Source organism: Sinocyclocheilus grahami, unplaced genomic scaffold (assembly GCF_001515645.1).
Source record: "Sinocyclocheilus grahami isolate Dianchi unplaced genomic scaffold, SAMN03320097.WGS_v1.1 scaffold26.1, whole genome shotgun sequence".
Taxonomy (NCBI): domain Eukaryota; kingdom Metazoa; phylum Chordata; class Actinopteri; order Cypriniformes; family Cyprinidae; genus Sinocyclocheilus; species Sinocyclocheilus grahami.
This window is the reverse complement of record NW_015505205.1, coordinates 202,695-219,253: the sequence shown is the minus strand read 5'-3', so window position 1 is coordinate 219,253 and position 16,559 is coordinate 202,695. Positions and strand designations below refer to the sequence as shown.

Genomic DNA, 16,559 nt, shown 5'->3' with positions numbered 1-16,559 from the left:
AAACTACCAGCATAAGAATGTCTGAGTAACTGCATATAAGGTTTTTCTGTTAAATCACGACTTTTACAAGAACCAGCAATTCAAACAGAGGGGGAGTAGAGTGTGAAACTGTGAGGTGCAAAAGAGAATCCCCATTTCACTTCAACACAGGTTACTTTCAGTTCACCTGTATTCTCTTTTGCGTCAGTTAAGAGAACACTTTAGACCACTTCTGTGAGAGAGAATACTTCAGACCACTTCTGTGAGACTGTGATCTGGAGGCTTGCCAATAGCTATACTGCCCTCTATTGGCAAATATCCATTGCCCACCCATCCAAAGGAAACTAGCCATGCAACTGCAGCAAATAATATAGCAGCAAAATTTAATCAAATAGATTTACAAAAGCAATGACTTAAAAGTTAATATGCACAGCTGTAAGCTTTAAATCAATGAAACAGACACTTACTGTTCATCTCCAACTTTCTTTATCCACTCCACATCACACTGTCCACATGTGGAACTCACATCCTGTGCAAAAGAGCAACATATCAGGCTTCATACTTTCTGTATATTACTTATATGCAATCAGAATTATATGTGAACCTACACACTTTAAAAGTTGGGAGAATTTAAATGTTTTTGAAAGGTCTCAATTCCGCATTTATTTGACCAAACATTCAGTCGAGACACTAATATTATGAAATGATTGACAATTTAAAATAACTATTTTAATATATTTTAGTAATTTATTCCTGTGATGGCAAAGCTGAATTTTCAGCAGCCATTACTTCAGTCTTCAGTGTCACATGATCCTTCAGAAATCATTCTTAAATTCTGATTTGGTGCTCAAAAAACATTTGTATTGAAAAATAATTGCCTTAATATTTTTGTGCAATTTAACACGTCCTTGCTAAAAAATGTAATTCATTTTAATACATGAATTTCAAGCTAGCTAACTAACTAACTAACTCTTACAGACTCCTAAACTTTTAAATCATAGTATATATGGCTTGAAATCATAAATCTGAAGCCTAAGGCAAGAAAGGTCAGGTCACTGCTGGATTTGAGACAAGATTCAAAGGCAAAATTCAGTTGCTATGTCATCAAAGTGAGAATATTTTTGAATGTTTCATTACTTATCACATTTTTTTCCTCTGAATCAGAGAATAGTTGAGACAAAACTGTCAGTTACAGTATATATCAGATTATAAGATACCTGACTTCAGGCAAAAATTCATTTCAACTGTGTAGTTCCTATTTGAGTCTTCAAGCATGTGTGTGTTTGTTACTGACCCTCTGTCTCTGGTTGCTTTGCAATTCTCTCAGTTCTTCCCGTAACCTCTCACATTCAGCTTTTAGCTCCTCCTCCCTCTGACACGCCCCCTGAGCCTCGTGCCGTGCCCCCTCTAGCTCCGCCTCCAGACGCTGCAGTTTGAGGTCAGAAAGGGTGTCCAGACTTCGGGAGCTCTGTAGGGTCAATGGGCAGTCTAGCACTAGAGATATAGGACGGTTATTATGACCAGACGAGTCAAAAACATTGCGTCAATGAATAAAAATCAATGTTCGTCCAGCTAGGATAGCAGAATTGCACATTGAAAGGTTACAATGAACTCCCTACCTTTTCAAAGTTTAAGTGGAGTTTTAAGTGGAGACAGAAATAAATTGATTATAATGTTAGAGGAATATCAATATATTTCTGGTGTTCCTTAAACATCCTGTCATATGAATCTGCAGACAAATTGTCCAACAGCATGTCTTTGAAGCAACAGATCTGATCTCATCTGTCACTCAAAACAGACCAACAAATATCTAATTTGTGTTTCTTTATGTTACGTAATGGGAAATTCTCTCCTTCATCAGCCAAAGGGAACAGATGCCAAATTACAAATGTCTGGACAGGAGGTTTGGTGGGCGCCTCAGGGCCAACATTGTTAACAGGGCTGAAATACAACCTAAAGTCCCCCTACACACGTCCTTTACTCCATGTAGCTTGAAGATGGAGAATGCAAGACTGAACTCCTTCCTGTCAGAGCGTCCTGCTCCTCACCCCCGGCGTGGGCATGGTGATTCAGCAGCTCATAGAAAAGCCGTCCTTGAGCCAGCAGCTATTGTGACAGTTCAGCAATAAGCAAGCTGAAAACACACACACTTGCACGCCTACATCTCGCACCAAAACCGCAGTGAAATGATTTTTATTCTTTTTTTTCATATTTGCATGTAATATTTGTATTCATGAGCACACACAAAATTGACATAATTCTTGTATTATTTTCTGACAGGGTTACAGAACATCTCTGTTGCGTAATTTACATAAATACATAATTTGCTTGAGTTCTCTGGGATTATTTGACTCCTTTTGAGCGCCTTTGAATTTGACTGAAACATTTTAGATCCCGGAAAGGGGTCACAGGAGAAAACGTGTGACCTTCATCTCGCAAATATGCTTTCCATTGAGTTACATAGTTTCTTTGTGGTGAGAGTCTTTTCTGAGCCTCAGAGACAGTGAAAGGAAAGAGAGAAAGGAAGTGGGAAATGGTGTAAAATGAGAGAGAGAGACGCAACACAACACTGTCATCAGGGGAAAAACAAAGAGGACCAAAAGGACAAGAGGACCGCCGCTTGGCCCTGTTTGAAGTCATTCATAGGAGAGGTGCTCTTTGAAAAAAACAAAATTAGGCTAGATTGAAAACGAGATACAAAATGTGATGCATATATATAATGAAAAAGGACACTTCAAAGACCCCAATACACAATCTGTTGTTGGAGTGGAATACAAATGAAGCAGGCACATAAAATGACAAATAATGAACGTGATTGTATGCTAATAAACAACCTGATATATATTTGTGTGTGTATATCTCATTCGGTGTTGCAGAGTTTTCTTTTTCCCCAAGCATACTAGTTAATGCTATTAGACTAAAACTTACTGACTTTGCTCATACAGGATATAAATTTTTCCCACCTTGTTACACTTGTGGTGTTTACAGTTAAAACTTACCAGCCTAAACATTGCTTATAAATTTCCCATTTTACTATATATTTATATATACTGTATACAGTAAGTTAAAGTACAATTGCCTTGCATAATATTATGCAAGGCAATTCAAAATGCTTTACACTGGTATAGGCTACATCCAAACAAAAAGGCTATTTTTTAATCTGGGGAATACACTCTGAGATGTGTGTTTGATTTGGAGTTGATTTTGTAAATCATATGACTATTTTTTTTTTCCTTGGGCCAAATTTCATCTTTGTGGTGCGCTGTTTATTGTGCAGTGTATATGATGTAATAAGAGAATATTAACCTCACCGGACTGTCAATTGGATATATCAATTACTGACATGTCCCACATGTTTATTTCACATGTACAGTATGTGTACAACTCTAAACTATTTAGTTTTTTTAATTAGTCTGAACAGAAAAAAAATGAAAACTTATGTTTACAAACCTAATCCAAATCATATCCATATGTGATACGTTATTTTTTTTTGTTTGTTTCATCTCAGTCTGAACAGACTTCAGATAGGTTTTTTTTTGTCATTCAGGACGTGAAACAACTGTAAGATCATATAAAGTGCAATATTGTCTGAATGCACTCACTTTTGTTTCAATCTGTCCTTGTATTGTGACCTATGTGACAATTACTGTGTAGTGAATGAGTCAGCGGTAGTGAGTTTAGGCACACATCTGCAGGTTCTAGGCCACTGAGTGATTTATAAATGAACACCTGCATGCATACAGACAAAACAAGACTTACTATGTGAGTCAGGGCTGTGTAGTTGCAGATACTGCATGTCTTTATTGTGTAGCTGTGTGTTGAGTTTGTGTAGTGAGCTCTCCCTCTGCCTCAGAGCCACCTCTAAACTGTGGATCCGCTCAACATGTTTCTCCACCAGAGACGTCTGAGCCCGGAAAAGAGCGAGAGAAGAAAGAGACAAGAAGAGAGGGAAAGGGAAAGAGATGGGCACAAAAGTAAAAGATTATAAAAGATTAAAAATGAAACACCAAGAGAAAGTACAGAGAGTAAGGCAGGCGATGAGGGACTGATCAAAGGATATACAAGGGCAAAGAGGCCATTACTTCACCATGCAGATTCTTTCGGCATTCGGGTCCATGAGGATTTTTTGTCAGAAATAAAAGATGAGAACATGTAGATGTAACAGCTGATAGCTCGCTGAGTGTTTCAGAGAGGCGAACGCACAGATGCTCAAACGCTTGCATCATGCAATTTTCAAAAACTCAATCTTTTTGTCCCAGCCAAATCCATTCGAAGCCATTTGAGACCCGTGTTTAAAACTGAGGATGCAAATGCGCATATATGATTACAGATATCCAGCATCATCCACTTATATGAGGGCTTGGCTGGGTAATATAAGAGCCCAATTACATTCACACAGCCCCGTTAGGACGTACGAGAGTACAAGATTAATCAAATGGACACCTGGTTGTATTAAAGCCTGAAGCACATGGAGAGGCTAATTATCACAACTGCCCATCCGCTCGGCAGCCAAACTTAGCATGGATGTGGTGGAATGAATGTTTTAGGAGAGTTCGCACCATCTTGTCGAGGTCTCGCTGAAGGCTGGACTTCTCCATGTGGATTTTCTCATAGGCTTGAATGACATCTTCAAGCTGCTCCTCTCGCTCCTTGCTCTTCTGAAGCTAAAAAACACAAACACTCCTATCATTACAAGGACTTTCCTTTGGCTTAATGGCTTTATACACACCTGATGATATTTAAAAATCACAGACATGTTTTGCATTTTTACATTTTACATTAGTGTGTATACGCTCTTGAATTACAATGACAGTTGGGATGTCCTCGAGCTGTATAATGACAAGCTGTTGTAACATTTGGCATTAGGCAGGTGTAATATAAAAATATATTAAAAACATTTGAATATATTTTTATATCATTTTGTGAGTTAGTCTATTTCTTGTCACATTTCTTTTTACTGGCTTGTTTATTACCGTTATGGATTTTATATCTTTCCAGTACGCCAATTATATCAGTTCTGCTGATAGCTGTCTGGTTCTAGACATATGACCTAAATCTCAGTACTTTATTAACTCCTTTCAGTTGAGAAATATTGCCAAATCGAGAGGTTTCTGGACCCTTTAAAATATAATTACATAACAGGACTCAACTAAGGAAAAAAATAATTTTTTTCTTAGTCAGCCATTAGTTCTGAGTGATCCATTTTTATTTTTAGCAATTTATTTTATATTTACTATAAATATTTTTCAGATATTTATACATGAATGAAAAATAACACGAGAAAAATAAAGGAAGAAGAAATGAATATAAAATTATTTTTTAATAAAACATTTTTCTTTATAAACAGAAAATGTGCAATTATTATTGCAATTTCGATAAAACTTCCGATATCAAAGTTGGTTACAAATTAGCAACAGAAAACCAAACATTTATGTTTACAAGGCAATAAAAATGGACATTACAAGATCAACGAAATGTAAAAGTTGAGCGTCGAAAGGGCAAGTGACTGTTCTGTCAACTGTTCATGTTGCGTACAAGTTTCACTCTTTGACAAATTGCTTGTCTCTGGAAACCGACATGGTGTGAGAAAGAATAAAAACATTTCGGTGTTCTGCCTGATATATAAAAATTAAAATAATAAAGTCAAACAGATGCACTCATGTTGTTCCCTGCACTTTCATTTTAATACAGACACACATAAGCATCTACTACAATTATAACACTCTAATTATAGCGCTGCATTAGATCTCAGCAAATGCTCTTGATTGCTAAGCTCTGGGTGCTGGAAAACATTTTTTAAGAATAAAACACAAGAAGACACAAATCGAGGAGGGCCACAGTCAAATGAGGAGGGGAAGAATAAGGAACGTACACACAAAGTACCAAATGTCAGCAAATGTGAGGGAGGTGTGGGAGAGAGAGAAGAACAGATGACAAAGAGAAATCTGGCTCTTCGATGGAAGGAAGGCTGCTCTGTGGCTATGGAAACACATAGCAAGCATCATTAATTAATGAGACGCTTCGCCAGGCAATGAGCCGAGAGATGCAGAGAGAGAGTATGATCTTCCCATTTACACTCTACATCACAGTCAGTCAGGAGTGACGATTGACAGCGGGCTTCAGGCAAGCAAAAATGAACGCTTGTTCGTGGTCTAGATTATGTATGGCCTTTTGTCATGAATGACTGGGCATCTGAAGTTGTCCTTCATTACCCTACTAATCGTATTACCTCTCTAATCTTTCCATTTTGTGACGTGTAATCCAGATTTACAACACAATATAGCCAAGTCATAATATAACAAGCGGTTGTTTGAAATTAGCAGAACATCAGATGAAATACAGTTCAGAAAGAGATGGGTGGGTGGGTGTATTTAGGTGTGTGTCCTCTCACCTCGAGGGTCAGGATGTTGACTCTCTGTTGCAGACTGCCATTCTCTGACTGGAGCAGCGCTGTGTCTTTGGGCTCAAAGGAGCAGTAGGAGTTCCTGTCATCTCCAAACTCGCTTATCATGGGGAACTGTACACACACATATGCAAAAAAGTGGCACAGGGGTCATCACAAGCACAAACTGCCATTGCATAGAATCATTCATGGGTATAATAAACATTGCGCCATTTTTGGAGCAAAAAATGTCATATTTAATAACAGCCTGCAATCTGGTTTAACAGGGCACTGTCTGGACTGGTTTAAAACTGTGAGTATTTAAATTAAGTCATTGTCGTTCTTTTTGGGCACAAAATATGCAAATGAGGTCTACAGATTATTCACCAAATTCAGCACAAATTAAAGTTGTACAGAAAGCGGTTGGTAAACAATTTTAAAACAGATGTTTGTGAAAAATCTCTAGCAATTCTAATCTGGAAAAACTGGTGTAGGATTTTCTTTTTCACTTAGAAATTGCTATTAAATTTCACAAATAATTACAATGAAACGGCAAGTAACACATTGAATTAAACATGAAATTTTGAAGTATAAAGACCAAAAAAAGACATTTTATTCAGTATTTATTTCTAAAATGTACTCCAATAATCTTTTATTTACAACTTTAAAAAAAATAATAATTTGTACAGTGTAAAATAATTGAGAAAGGCTTTATAATAGGGTATATAAATCATGATACAATGTATAGTAAAATGCATTTTTTTTTGCATTTTAAGGAGTGGTCAAGTTCCTGTCCTGTTACCCTCTCACATCCCCACTATCCTGTCTATACTTTATTTTCCTATACAAATAAAGTTAAAAAATAATTAAATTAAATATAAAATTAAATCAAATTAAATGTACACTTTTATTCAAAAGTTCAGTTTTTCTCTTTTCTTTGCTAAAAAGATTGCTTTTATTTAGTAAGGATACATTAAATCGACATAATAGACATTATAATTTTACAAAAGATTTATATTTTAAATAAAGACTGTTCTTTTGAACTTTCTATTTTTCAAATAATCCTTAAAAAAATCTAATTTTCAAAAGTGACACAAATGTTACCACCACTGATGATTATTAGAAATGTTTCCTGACCACCAAATCACTCTTCTGAAGGATCATGTGACACTGAAGACTGGAGTAATGACTGCTTTGCCATCACAGGAATAAATCACATTCAAAAGTTACTTTAAAATTGAATAAAATCACAGTATCACTGTATTTGGTGAGCGAAAAGCATTAAAAATCTTACTAACCACAAACTTTTGAACGATAGTGTATGGCAACAGTGAAAAACAAAATGCTTCTGAAACAGGTTTTTGCCCTCAAATGACCTCCAGATGGGATAAAGTTAGTGAGCAGTATATGAATAACCATTCAAAAACATATATACAGCCAGTATTTGTTATGTGTTTCAGGTAATTGCCAGAATATATATAGAATATATATAAATGCGACTTGGTGACTAAGTAATCGGAGGGGTTTATTAGTCAGTTGGTATCAAACAGTCCTTTCAATTTAGAGAGGTCTGCTCTTGTAGGCTACAAGTTCAGCTCCTACATCATCTTCTACTTCACTACTGGCATCAATATACGCTGTGTGCTTTGATGTGCAGGATCTCATATATTTTTACTCCTACAAGCTTTAAGAGCTGTGTGCATTAGTTCCCCACGTTTAGCCCTTTACTAGGCAGTGAGCCACACTGAACGCAGAACCCTGGAGGCGCTCTCTCTCGCCTTCTGCAAAAACAGCTGTTCTTCAGAGTCTAGCTGTCGTTGGTGCGTATACATGCATATGTTTGGGCAGAACCAAACCAAAAAGCTTTAAAGATATCCAATCTGCAGCTCCCCAGAGGCCTGGCAGCAGCCCAACCTACCTAGTTGTACTCAAAAATCATATCAAATGAACCAGCAGTTTTGTATGTTTATTTGCATAGCGCTTTTCACAATATATATTATTCCATCACGTCCAACATCAACCTATATTAATATATTTAAATATTTCTAATATTGGTAGATAATTTATATGATACCAAAATATCATGCATATAGTGTTTCATGCTCAATCATTGCTGTCAGCACTGATTATTTAAGTGAAAAGCTACTCAATCATGTTTAAAGATTAATAGAGACGTGATCTACTTTCCTAACAATCGTGTGATCTAAACAGCATCAGGAGCATCTTGTTTTGTGTGTATAAGTGGCTCTTTCATACAAGAAGGAGGCACAGCTCTTAATGAGTGCTGTCCAGTCACAGTATTTAGCTGGTGAACACTCATAGATCACCATTTTTCACATGGAAAGTGCAAAGAAACTCCATAATAGTTAAACAAAACATTTGGCCTTCACTCTTAAAAATAAAGGTGCTTAAAAGGTTCTTCACAGCGATGCCATAGAAGAACCATTCAGTTAAAGGTTCTTTAAAGAACCATCTCTTTCTTACCTTTTTATAATCGGAAGAACCTTCTTTTGCCACAAAGAACCTTTTGTGAAACAGAAAGGTTTCTTCACATGTTAAAGGTTCTTTAGGGAACCATTTTGAAAAAATGGTTCTTCAAGGGCATTGTGAAGCACTTTTATTTTTAAGAGTGTTTACCAGAATTAGTGGCATTACTATTGGTGCAATAATAGTAATAATTTCCAGATTTTTTCCCTATTTTTGACAGAAGTCTCTTATGCTCACTAAGGTTGCATTTATTTGATCAAACATACAGTAAAAACAGTAATATTGTGAAATATTACCATTTTAATATAGATTAAAATATAATTTATTTCTGTGATGGCAAAGCTGAATGTTCTAGTTGTCAGTGTCACATGTTCCTTGAGCACTAAACCAGCATATTACAATAATTTCAGAATAAATTACAATACAATAATTTCTAAATGTTTAAAACAGTTGTGTTGCTTTATAGTTTTGTGCAAATCATGGTACATTTCTTTTCAGGATTCTTTAATTAATATAAAGAACATAATTGAAATATATATTTATTGTAACAATGTAATAAGTCTTTACAGTCACTTTAATGCATCTTTGAATAAAATACTTGATTTCTTAAATCTTAAATCATACTGACCCCAAACGGTACGAATGGTAGTCTGTATACATGAAAATATGAAAATATGTCTCAATTCTCAATGTGTCTTTTCTTCTGACAGGCCAAGTTGTTTACTTACTGTAGTTATATTTAGGATAAACAGATTAATCATATCATTAATCTCTCAGACTCATGTTTATGTTTTTGTGTCTCACTTTCTCTTAAAATGGTAGAGCACCACATATTAAAGACCTATCAGAAACGTAGTTTGACTTAATCTTTCTGGGGTGCATTTCCCAAAAGCAACTATGGTCATACATTCTGTTGTTACCAATAGAGGTCAATGGAACTTGCAATCATAGTTGTCTAATGATGCTTTTGGGAAATGCACCCCAGATCTATTGAACTAGGGTTGCTCGACACAGGGAGTGGTTAGTTTAATTATTGCTTTATGCTCTTAGTGCAATTCTTTGCTGTGTGCTAGATATCCATATTATTGCTCGCTATGTGTGTCCACTCTGCTCTACTCTAATTAAATGCCCTATATAGTATGTCTGTGACAGTGTCACTGTCTCTGCTTTAATGTGAGATGAGGCAGCGAGGAGCAGGAGAAAGGGTTCGGGGCTAACAAGGATGTCTACACCACATTTTTTAACTGGATAATTATGTCATATATATATATGACACTAGCTAGCCTACTAGCCTACACTGGTATACTAAAAACTACAGGTTAGTTTAATAGGTTGCGGCATTTGAAAATGAGTAATTTTGATATTTTAATAAGCTTAATTATGTTTAGCAGACTATTTTATCTACAAGTCTACAAGACCACATTGAAAATCTGGATGTTTTTCATTTAAACCTGGAAATAAGCTGACAGTTTTAAACAAGGAAAGTTACATAATAGTAATTTAAGATTCTGCACTATTTCTAGGTCACTAATCAAAAGTTATTCATGCTTCCACTGAAGCACAAGATGCTTTGTGGATCATTCTCAAATCAAGCTGGATAACATGATCATCAGGCTTTACACAAACTGGTAAAAAGTGCTGCGTTCATATAAAATAATTGCTGGGGAATTTTATAGCATTTTCACAAATGGTCTTTAAAGGAATAGTTCACCCAAAATGAAAATTCTGTCATTAATTACCTACCCTCATGTCGTTCCAAACCCGTAATACCTTCGTTTATCTTCAGCACACATATTAAGATATTTTTGATGAAATCTGAGAGCTTTCTGACCCTACATAGACAGCAATGCAACTACCACGTTCAAATCCCAGAAAGGTAGTAAGGACATCGTTAAAATAGTCTAAACTGCCTTTCCCACAATCCCCACCAGCAAAATTTAAACACGTTCATAAAAGATGGTGGTTGGAGACGTATATGCATGAGGTGAACATTATCTTGATCATTATTTATTGGTTCTCATTAAGACAGCTAGAGCGACACTGAACCTTTTTCCTGTGTTATCTTGGGAGAGGTTATGCCATAGAAAAAATGCTTTACACTGTGAATTTGGAATTTGGACCCCAATGTATAATTTAATGATTTTAGAATATGTGGCCTCCATGGATGATATATTCATAAAGTATGAGAGAAATGGCAAAATTTAAACACGTTCATAAAAGATGGTGGTTGGAGACGTATATGCATGAGGTGAACATTATCTTGATCATTATTTATTGGTTCTCATTAAGACAGCTAGAGCGACACTGAACCTTTTTCCTGTGTTATCTTGGGAGAGGTTATGCCATAGAAAAAATGCTTTACACTGTGAATTTGAAATTTGGACCCCAATGTATAATTTAATGATTTTAGAATATGTGGCCTCCATGGATGATATATTCATAAAGTATGAGAGAAATTAGCTATAGAAGAGACAGTGAAGAAGAGTAATGTTAGACACTTTTAGTGTTTTAATCATTAAACATATAAAGACATATTGTACAGTATAAAGGGTCTATAAAGATATTGTCAGGACCATGGACCTGTTTTGTTGTGTTTTGCCCCTGTCTTTGTTCCTGGTTTTCCTTATATGGTCTTTTTCCTGTCCTCGTTTAGTTTAATTATGATTCCTGGCAACTGTGTTTGTTAATTATCCCCAGTATTTAAGTCTTTGCCTTTGCGTTCTGTGTTGGTCGGTTCTACTCGTTATGTTTGCGTGTTTCCTGCCATTTCCAGTGTGGATGTAACCTGTGTTCTGTGGATTAAAGACTGTTTTAGTTTATTTGTGCCTCTTGCGTGCTTCCTAAACAGCAAACTGTGACAGATATATTGTACAACAGTACACGTAAAAAAACTGATTTTTTTTTGTAAGTTGTTGAATTATTGGATTATTGGAATATTACAGTATTTCAATTTTTCTACTTAAAAACACATTTAATTAAATGTGCTATTTGCCATTTCTTTTAGAAATTAGCTATAGAAGAGACAGTGAAGAAGAGTAATGTTAGACACTTTTAGTGTTTTAATCATTAAACATATAAAGACATATTGTACAGTATAAAGGGTCTATAAAGATATTGTCAGGACCATGGACCTGTTTTGTTGTGTTTTGCCCCTGTCTTTGTTCCTGGTTTTCCTTATATGGTCTTTTTCCTGTCCTCGTTTAGTTTAATTATGATTCCTGGCAACTGTGTTTGTTAATTATCCCCAGTATTTAAGTCTTTGCCTTTGCGTTCTGTGTTGGTCGGTTCTACTCGTTATGTTTGTGTGTTTCCTGCCATTTCCAGTGTGGATGTAACCTGTGTTCCGTGGATTAAAGACTGTTTTCGTTTATTTGTGCCTCTTGCGTGCTTCCTAAACAGCAAAATGTGACAGATATATTGTACAACAGTACACGTAAAAAAACAGATTTTTTTTGTAAATTGTTGAATTATTGGATTATTGGAATATTACAGTATTTCAATTTTTCTACTTAAAAACACATTTAATTAAATGTGCTATTTGCCATTTCTTTTTACATTTTTCTTTTTTTAATTTGCTGCCATTTCTGAGTGAAAGAATAAATCCTACACCAATTAATTTTTTTCAGTGAACTGAAATCTACCCACACTGCCAGTAGTCACGCCACTGACCGCTGATATCTGTTGCAGTATCTGAGACTAAAGGATCCTTAGGGTATTTTGTACCTTTATCTCGTAAATCTTGAGTTTTCTTTTGATGTCTGCATTTTCTCGCTCGAGGCCGGCCAGACGGGTCTTAATGTCCTGGTAGGCGCTGATGAGGGCGAAGTGGGAGGCAGAGTACATGTCTTCTGATAAGGGAGAGTTCGACCAGCCCACCCCACAGCCATCTTCTTTAAGACCCTCGTTACCCCCCAGCAAGCCCAACTGGCCCCCGAAGAGAGACTCCATAACCCCTGATCCTCAACCTATGAGATGCGAGAGAGAAAGAGAAAGGTTGTTTATGTGAATCAAACATGTGCGCTAATCAGCTTTGGGACATGCACTCTTTCATCTTGAACATAATTTTTCATTTCTTCAATGGTTTTGTTGTCGTGCACAAGCTCCACTTCACCACACTCAGGATAATTATTTTCTTTCGCAACTATGCTTCTTCTCATTAGTATTGACATCCACACCACTTTGTGTCTGTACAAACCACCAAACCACACCAAACAAAAACCAAAGGCCAGGGAGGTTTTCTTTTTCTCACCCATGTGTCCTTTATCTTCTCTGGACACACTTGGTCTTTTGGTTACAATGTGGACTGACCACAGTCATTGAGACATTATAAATTATTCAGGAAGACAAAGGCTTGAGATACTTGAAAGAGCGGAGCTGCATGACCTGATTCAAGTACACGCTGTGCTGCTAAGAATGACATCACCACCTAGCAACAGTCCCCGAGATCACCTGAATAGCTGCCATTTCTTACAAGCTCTTAGGGTCAGCGGATTTTGTGAATACAGCATTGTGATGACATTAAATTTGCTGGAGAGAAAAATATGCACTTCACAAATCTGCTATCAGTCTAATTTTTTATTGATACGGTACATATAAACTGTGTTCCCAAACCTAACGAGCTGCCTAGCTGTCTTCTTCTAAGGCAGCATCCTAACTGAAATGAAACCTCATAAGTGACAGATTTGGAGTGCTCTATATAGGCAGTAACTGCGTCATATAAATAGGGCTCCTCACACAAACCACACAGGAGACATGACTCATAATTGATGGCAATAGTATGCTGTTAGCATGTTGCTAAGCTAACAATGCAATACATAGCTTAAGCAAATATTATATATACTTAAAATTGTATTTGGCCCATTTGTTGTTAGATGGAAATAAATAAATATATAGATTACATACATTCATTTCATGTATTGATTATGTACAGTAGCATGAATATAGTATAAGCTATTTCCAAACAACATCACTTTGGACCAATATTACATTTATGGACAGCCATGTTTGTAGAGGTGTAGCTTTATTACTCCCCTGTGTGCTGCCTTCATGCTCTTCAGTCCCCAGAGCCCACTGTCCACACCATGACGAATCGCTCCACTGTTATCACCAACACTCACAACAGACAGCACTGCCTCAACACCAAGGCAAGAACACAAACATGGATAGATAACATGGAGTAAGCAGAAAAAACGTAACATCTTCACTGTAAACTCTGTTTTGTAAGATGGTATGGATATGCATGCAGCATCAGGTTGGCCATCTGATCCAGCACGGAGGTGTGAGATTTTACTGCACACAAAATGAGTCAGATACTCCTTACTTAGTGAGCTATTTTTGATCACTTGCGTACCAATGCTCAAAAACGTACAAAGAAGCCTTGGACCTCTTCCTGGGTGTTCTCTCGGTTCTACTCTCTCTCTTTATCTTCATCCTTCAGGGTAATCCAGAAAAACACCCACTCACACTGATACATTTGCTCAGGCATGGCTAAGCAGCATGGCCATGAGGGGAGATATTGCTGTTCTGATGAAGGTGTGAATGTGTGTAGGTGGAAGAATATCACTTTAGAGACATTCCAAACCACTACATTAATACAAGGGTGTTCTCATCCAGGGTTCTCTCTGTGCTGATAAGGAGATGCAGCACAATGAACTTATCTCTTGTGACATCTTTCTTATTGCAAGCATCTTGAAAGGTCATGCACATATATTTATTGCTCTGATAATGAAGTTGCTTGATTATCATAGTTAAAAATGTTTGGCTAAAGCTCAGTGGCCAGAAATGTGTAAACTTGGTAATTCCCTGTGAAATTCTAAAGGATGAATTGTTATGAAAATGTCAATTTGGCTCTTTTTCATTCAATAAAAATGGCATTCACTGGCTCTCAAGTTCAGCTGAAATTAGTTTGATGTATAAAAATAAATATGCAATACACATATTCTGTATTAAATATAACATAATATAATATAATATAATAGTCAGGGAGTCTCAGGCTGCGTTTACACTTGGCATTAACATGTGACCTGTATCCGGATGTTGTCCACAAACACATTGAAAAGACAAGTGTAAACTCGCTTCTGATAGGAATGTTATCCGATCAGCGTGTCCTGGTCCAGATGTAGTCAAGGACGCATAGTGATCGGATCTCAGTGTAATGTAAACGCAATCCAGCCATCGTGTCTGCATTCGCAGGTCGACCTCACGCAAAACGCCGCCCCCTCTCTCCCAAACTGTCAGAAGAACAGTGCGCTAGTGAGACTCGTACATTTATTTTGATTTGTAAAATGTCCCGCGACTGAAAATAGTTTTCAAAAGAAAACCTACCACTTCAGGTCGACTTTGCACCGCAGACTTATTTAAATATTGAGCGGGAAATACAGATCTGATCTGTTATCCAGATCGAGAAGTCAGCTGATGTTGCCAAGTGTAAACGCGCTGTGTCCTGATTGACTGATGATCCGATCTGCTTGATCAGATCACGGTGATCACATGTTAATGCCAAGTGTAAACGCAGCCTCAGTCACCACGTCACCACAGTCATCAGCCCCAGTGCACACCAGATCCCAATCACCCGAATTCTGATTGCCCGCACCTGTCTCAGCTCGTTAGGCTCCCTATATCACTGCACTCTCCCCACAGCCTCATTGTCTGGTTTAAAGTTTGCATAGCATTACTAAGCCTGACTACATACCTGCGTTTACTTACCCCTAGATGCTACTTCGCTCCACTGCTCCCGTTCACCACCGCTCTATCGGATCACCTGCAAGAGACAGTCTTCTATTACCCTCAGCTAAGAGAATTCCTCGAATTACTCACCCTCAGACTGTTGCCTTTCATCCCACTGCCCATTTGTCAATAAACCTGTTGTTGTGAGAACTTACCTCTGTGTTTCTGGCCTGTTTGCTGAGAGAAGACCAGACCCACAAAATTTCCAAGTGTAAACGCAGCCTCAGTCACCACGTCACCACAGTCATCAGCCCCAGTGCACACCAGATCCCAATCACCCGAATTCTGATTGCCCGCACCTGTCTCAGCTCGTTAGGCTCCCTATATCACTGCACTCTCCCCACAGCCTCATTGTCTGGTTTAAAGTTTGCATAGCATTACTAAGCCTGACTACATACCTGCGTTTACTTACCCCTAGATGCTACTTCGCTCCACTGCTCCCGTTCACCACCGCTCTATCGGATCACCTGCAAGAGACAGTCTTCTATTACCCTCAGCTAAGAGAATTCCTGGAATTACTCACCCTCAGACTGTTGCCTTTCATCCCACTGCCCATTTGTCAATAAACCTGTTGTTGTGAGAACTTACCTCTATGTTTCTGGCCTGTTTGCTGACAGAAGACCAGACCCACAAAATTTGCCTTACAACATGGGCATTCACCTCACTCCTCACAACCCAGCAGACCTTCTTCTCACTCTCTTCCAAGATGGCCGTCCGATTGAGGACTGCTTTAGAGTAGTTCCTCGAGCTCTCACATCAAGTGCCCTGGAATAATGTCACACTAAAGACACGTTTTCTGGTGCTGCTTGGATGATCACCTGTATCAACAAGTTCCAGCGGGTGCAACCACATGTTCGTTGTAAAAATATATCGATATTCTGTGGTTGTGTGGATTAACGTATTCTGTAGAGGAAGCACTCCAAGTCCGTTCCAGTGAGTAGTGTTCCTGAGCCTGTTCCATTGAAAGAAATTCCCGAATCTGCCA

The 16,559-nt window shown here is 37.5% G+C and overlaps 1 protein-coding gene across 1 annotated transcript in view; it reads right to left on the bottom strand.

Moving 5' to 3' along the window:
* Positions 1–16,559, bottom strand: part of LOC107565677 (TANK-binding kinase 1-binding protein 1-like) — a 51,696-nt gene that overhangs the window by 13,597 nt on the left and 21,540 nt on the right. Inside the window, exons 2-7 of the mRNA XM_016250940.1 lie at positions 12,572–12,813; positions 6,371–6,496; positions 4,539–4,643; positions 3,739–3,883; positions 1,274–1,473; positions 447–508 (exon numbers count right to left, since the gene is read on the bottom strand). Coding sequence (XP_016106426.1) covers positions 447–508; positions 1,274–1,473; positions 3,739–3,883; positions 4,539–4,643; positions 6,371–6,496; positions 12,572–12,796 — 863 coding nt within the window. The 5' untranslated portion in view covers positions 12,797–12,813. The remainder of the gene's footprint in view (positions 1–446; positions 509–1,273; positions 1,474–3,738; positions 3,884–4,538; positions 4,644–6,370; positions 6,497–12,571; positions 12,814–16,559) is intronic.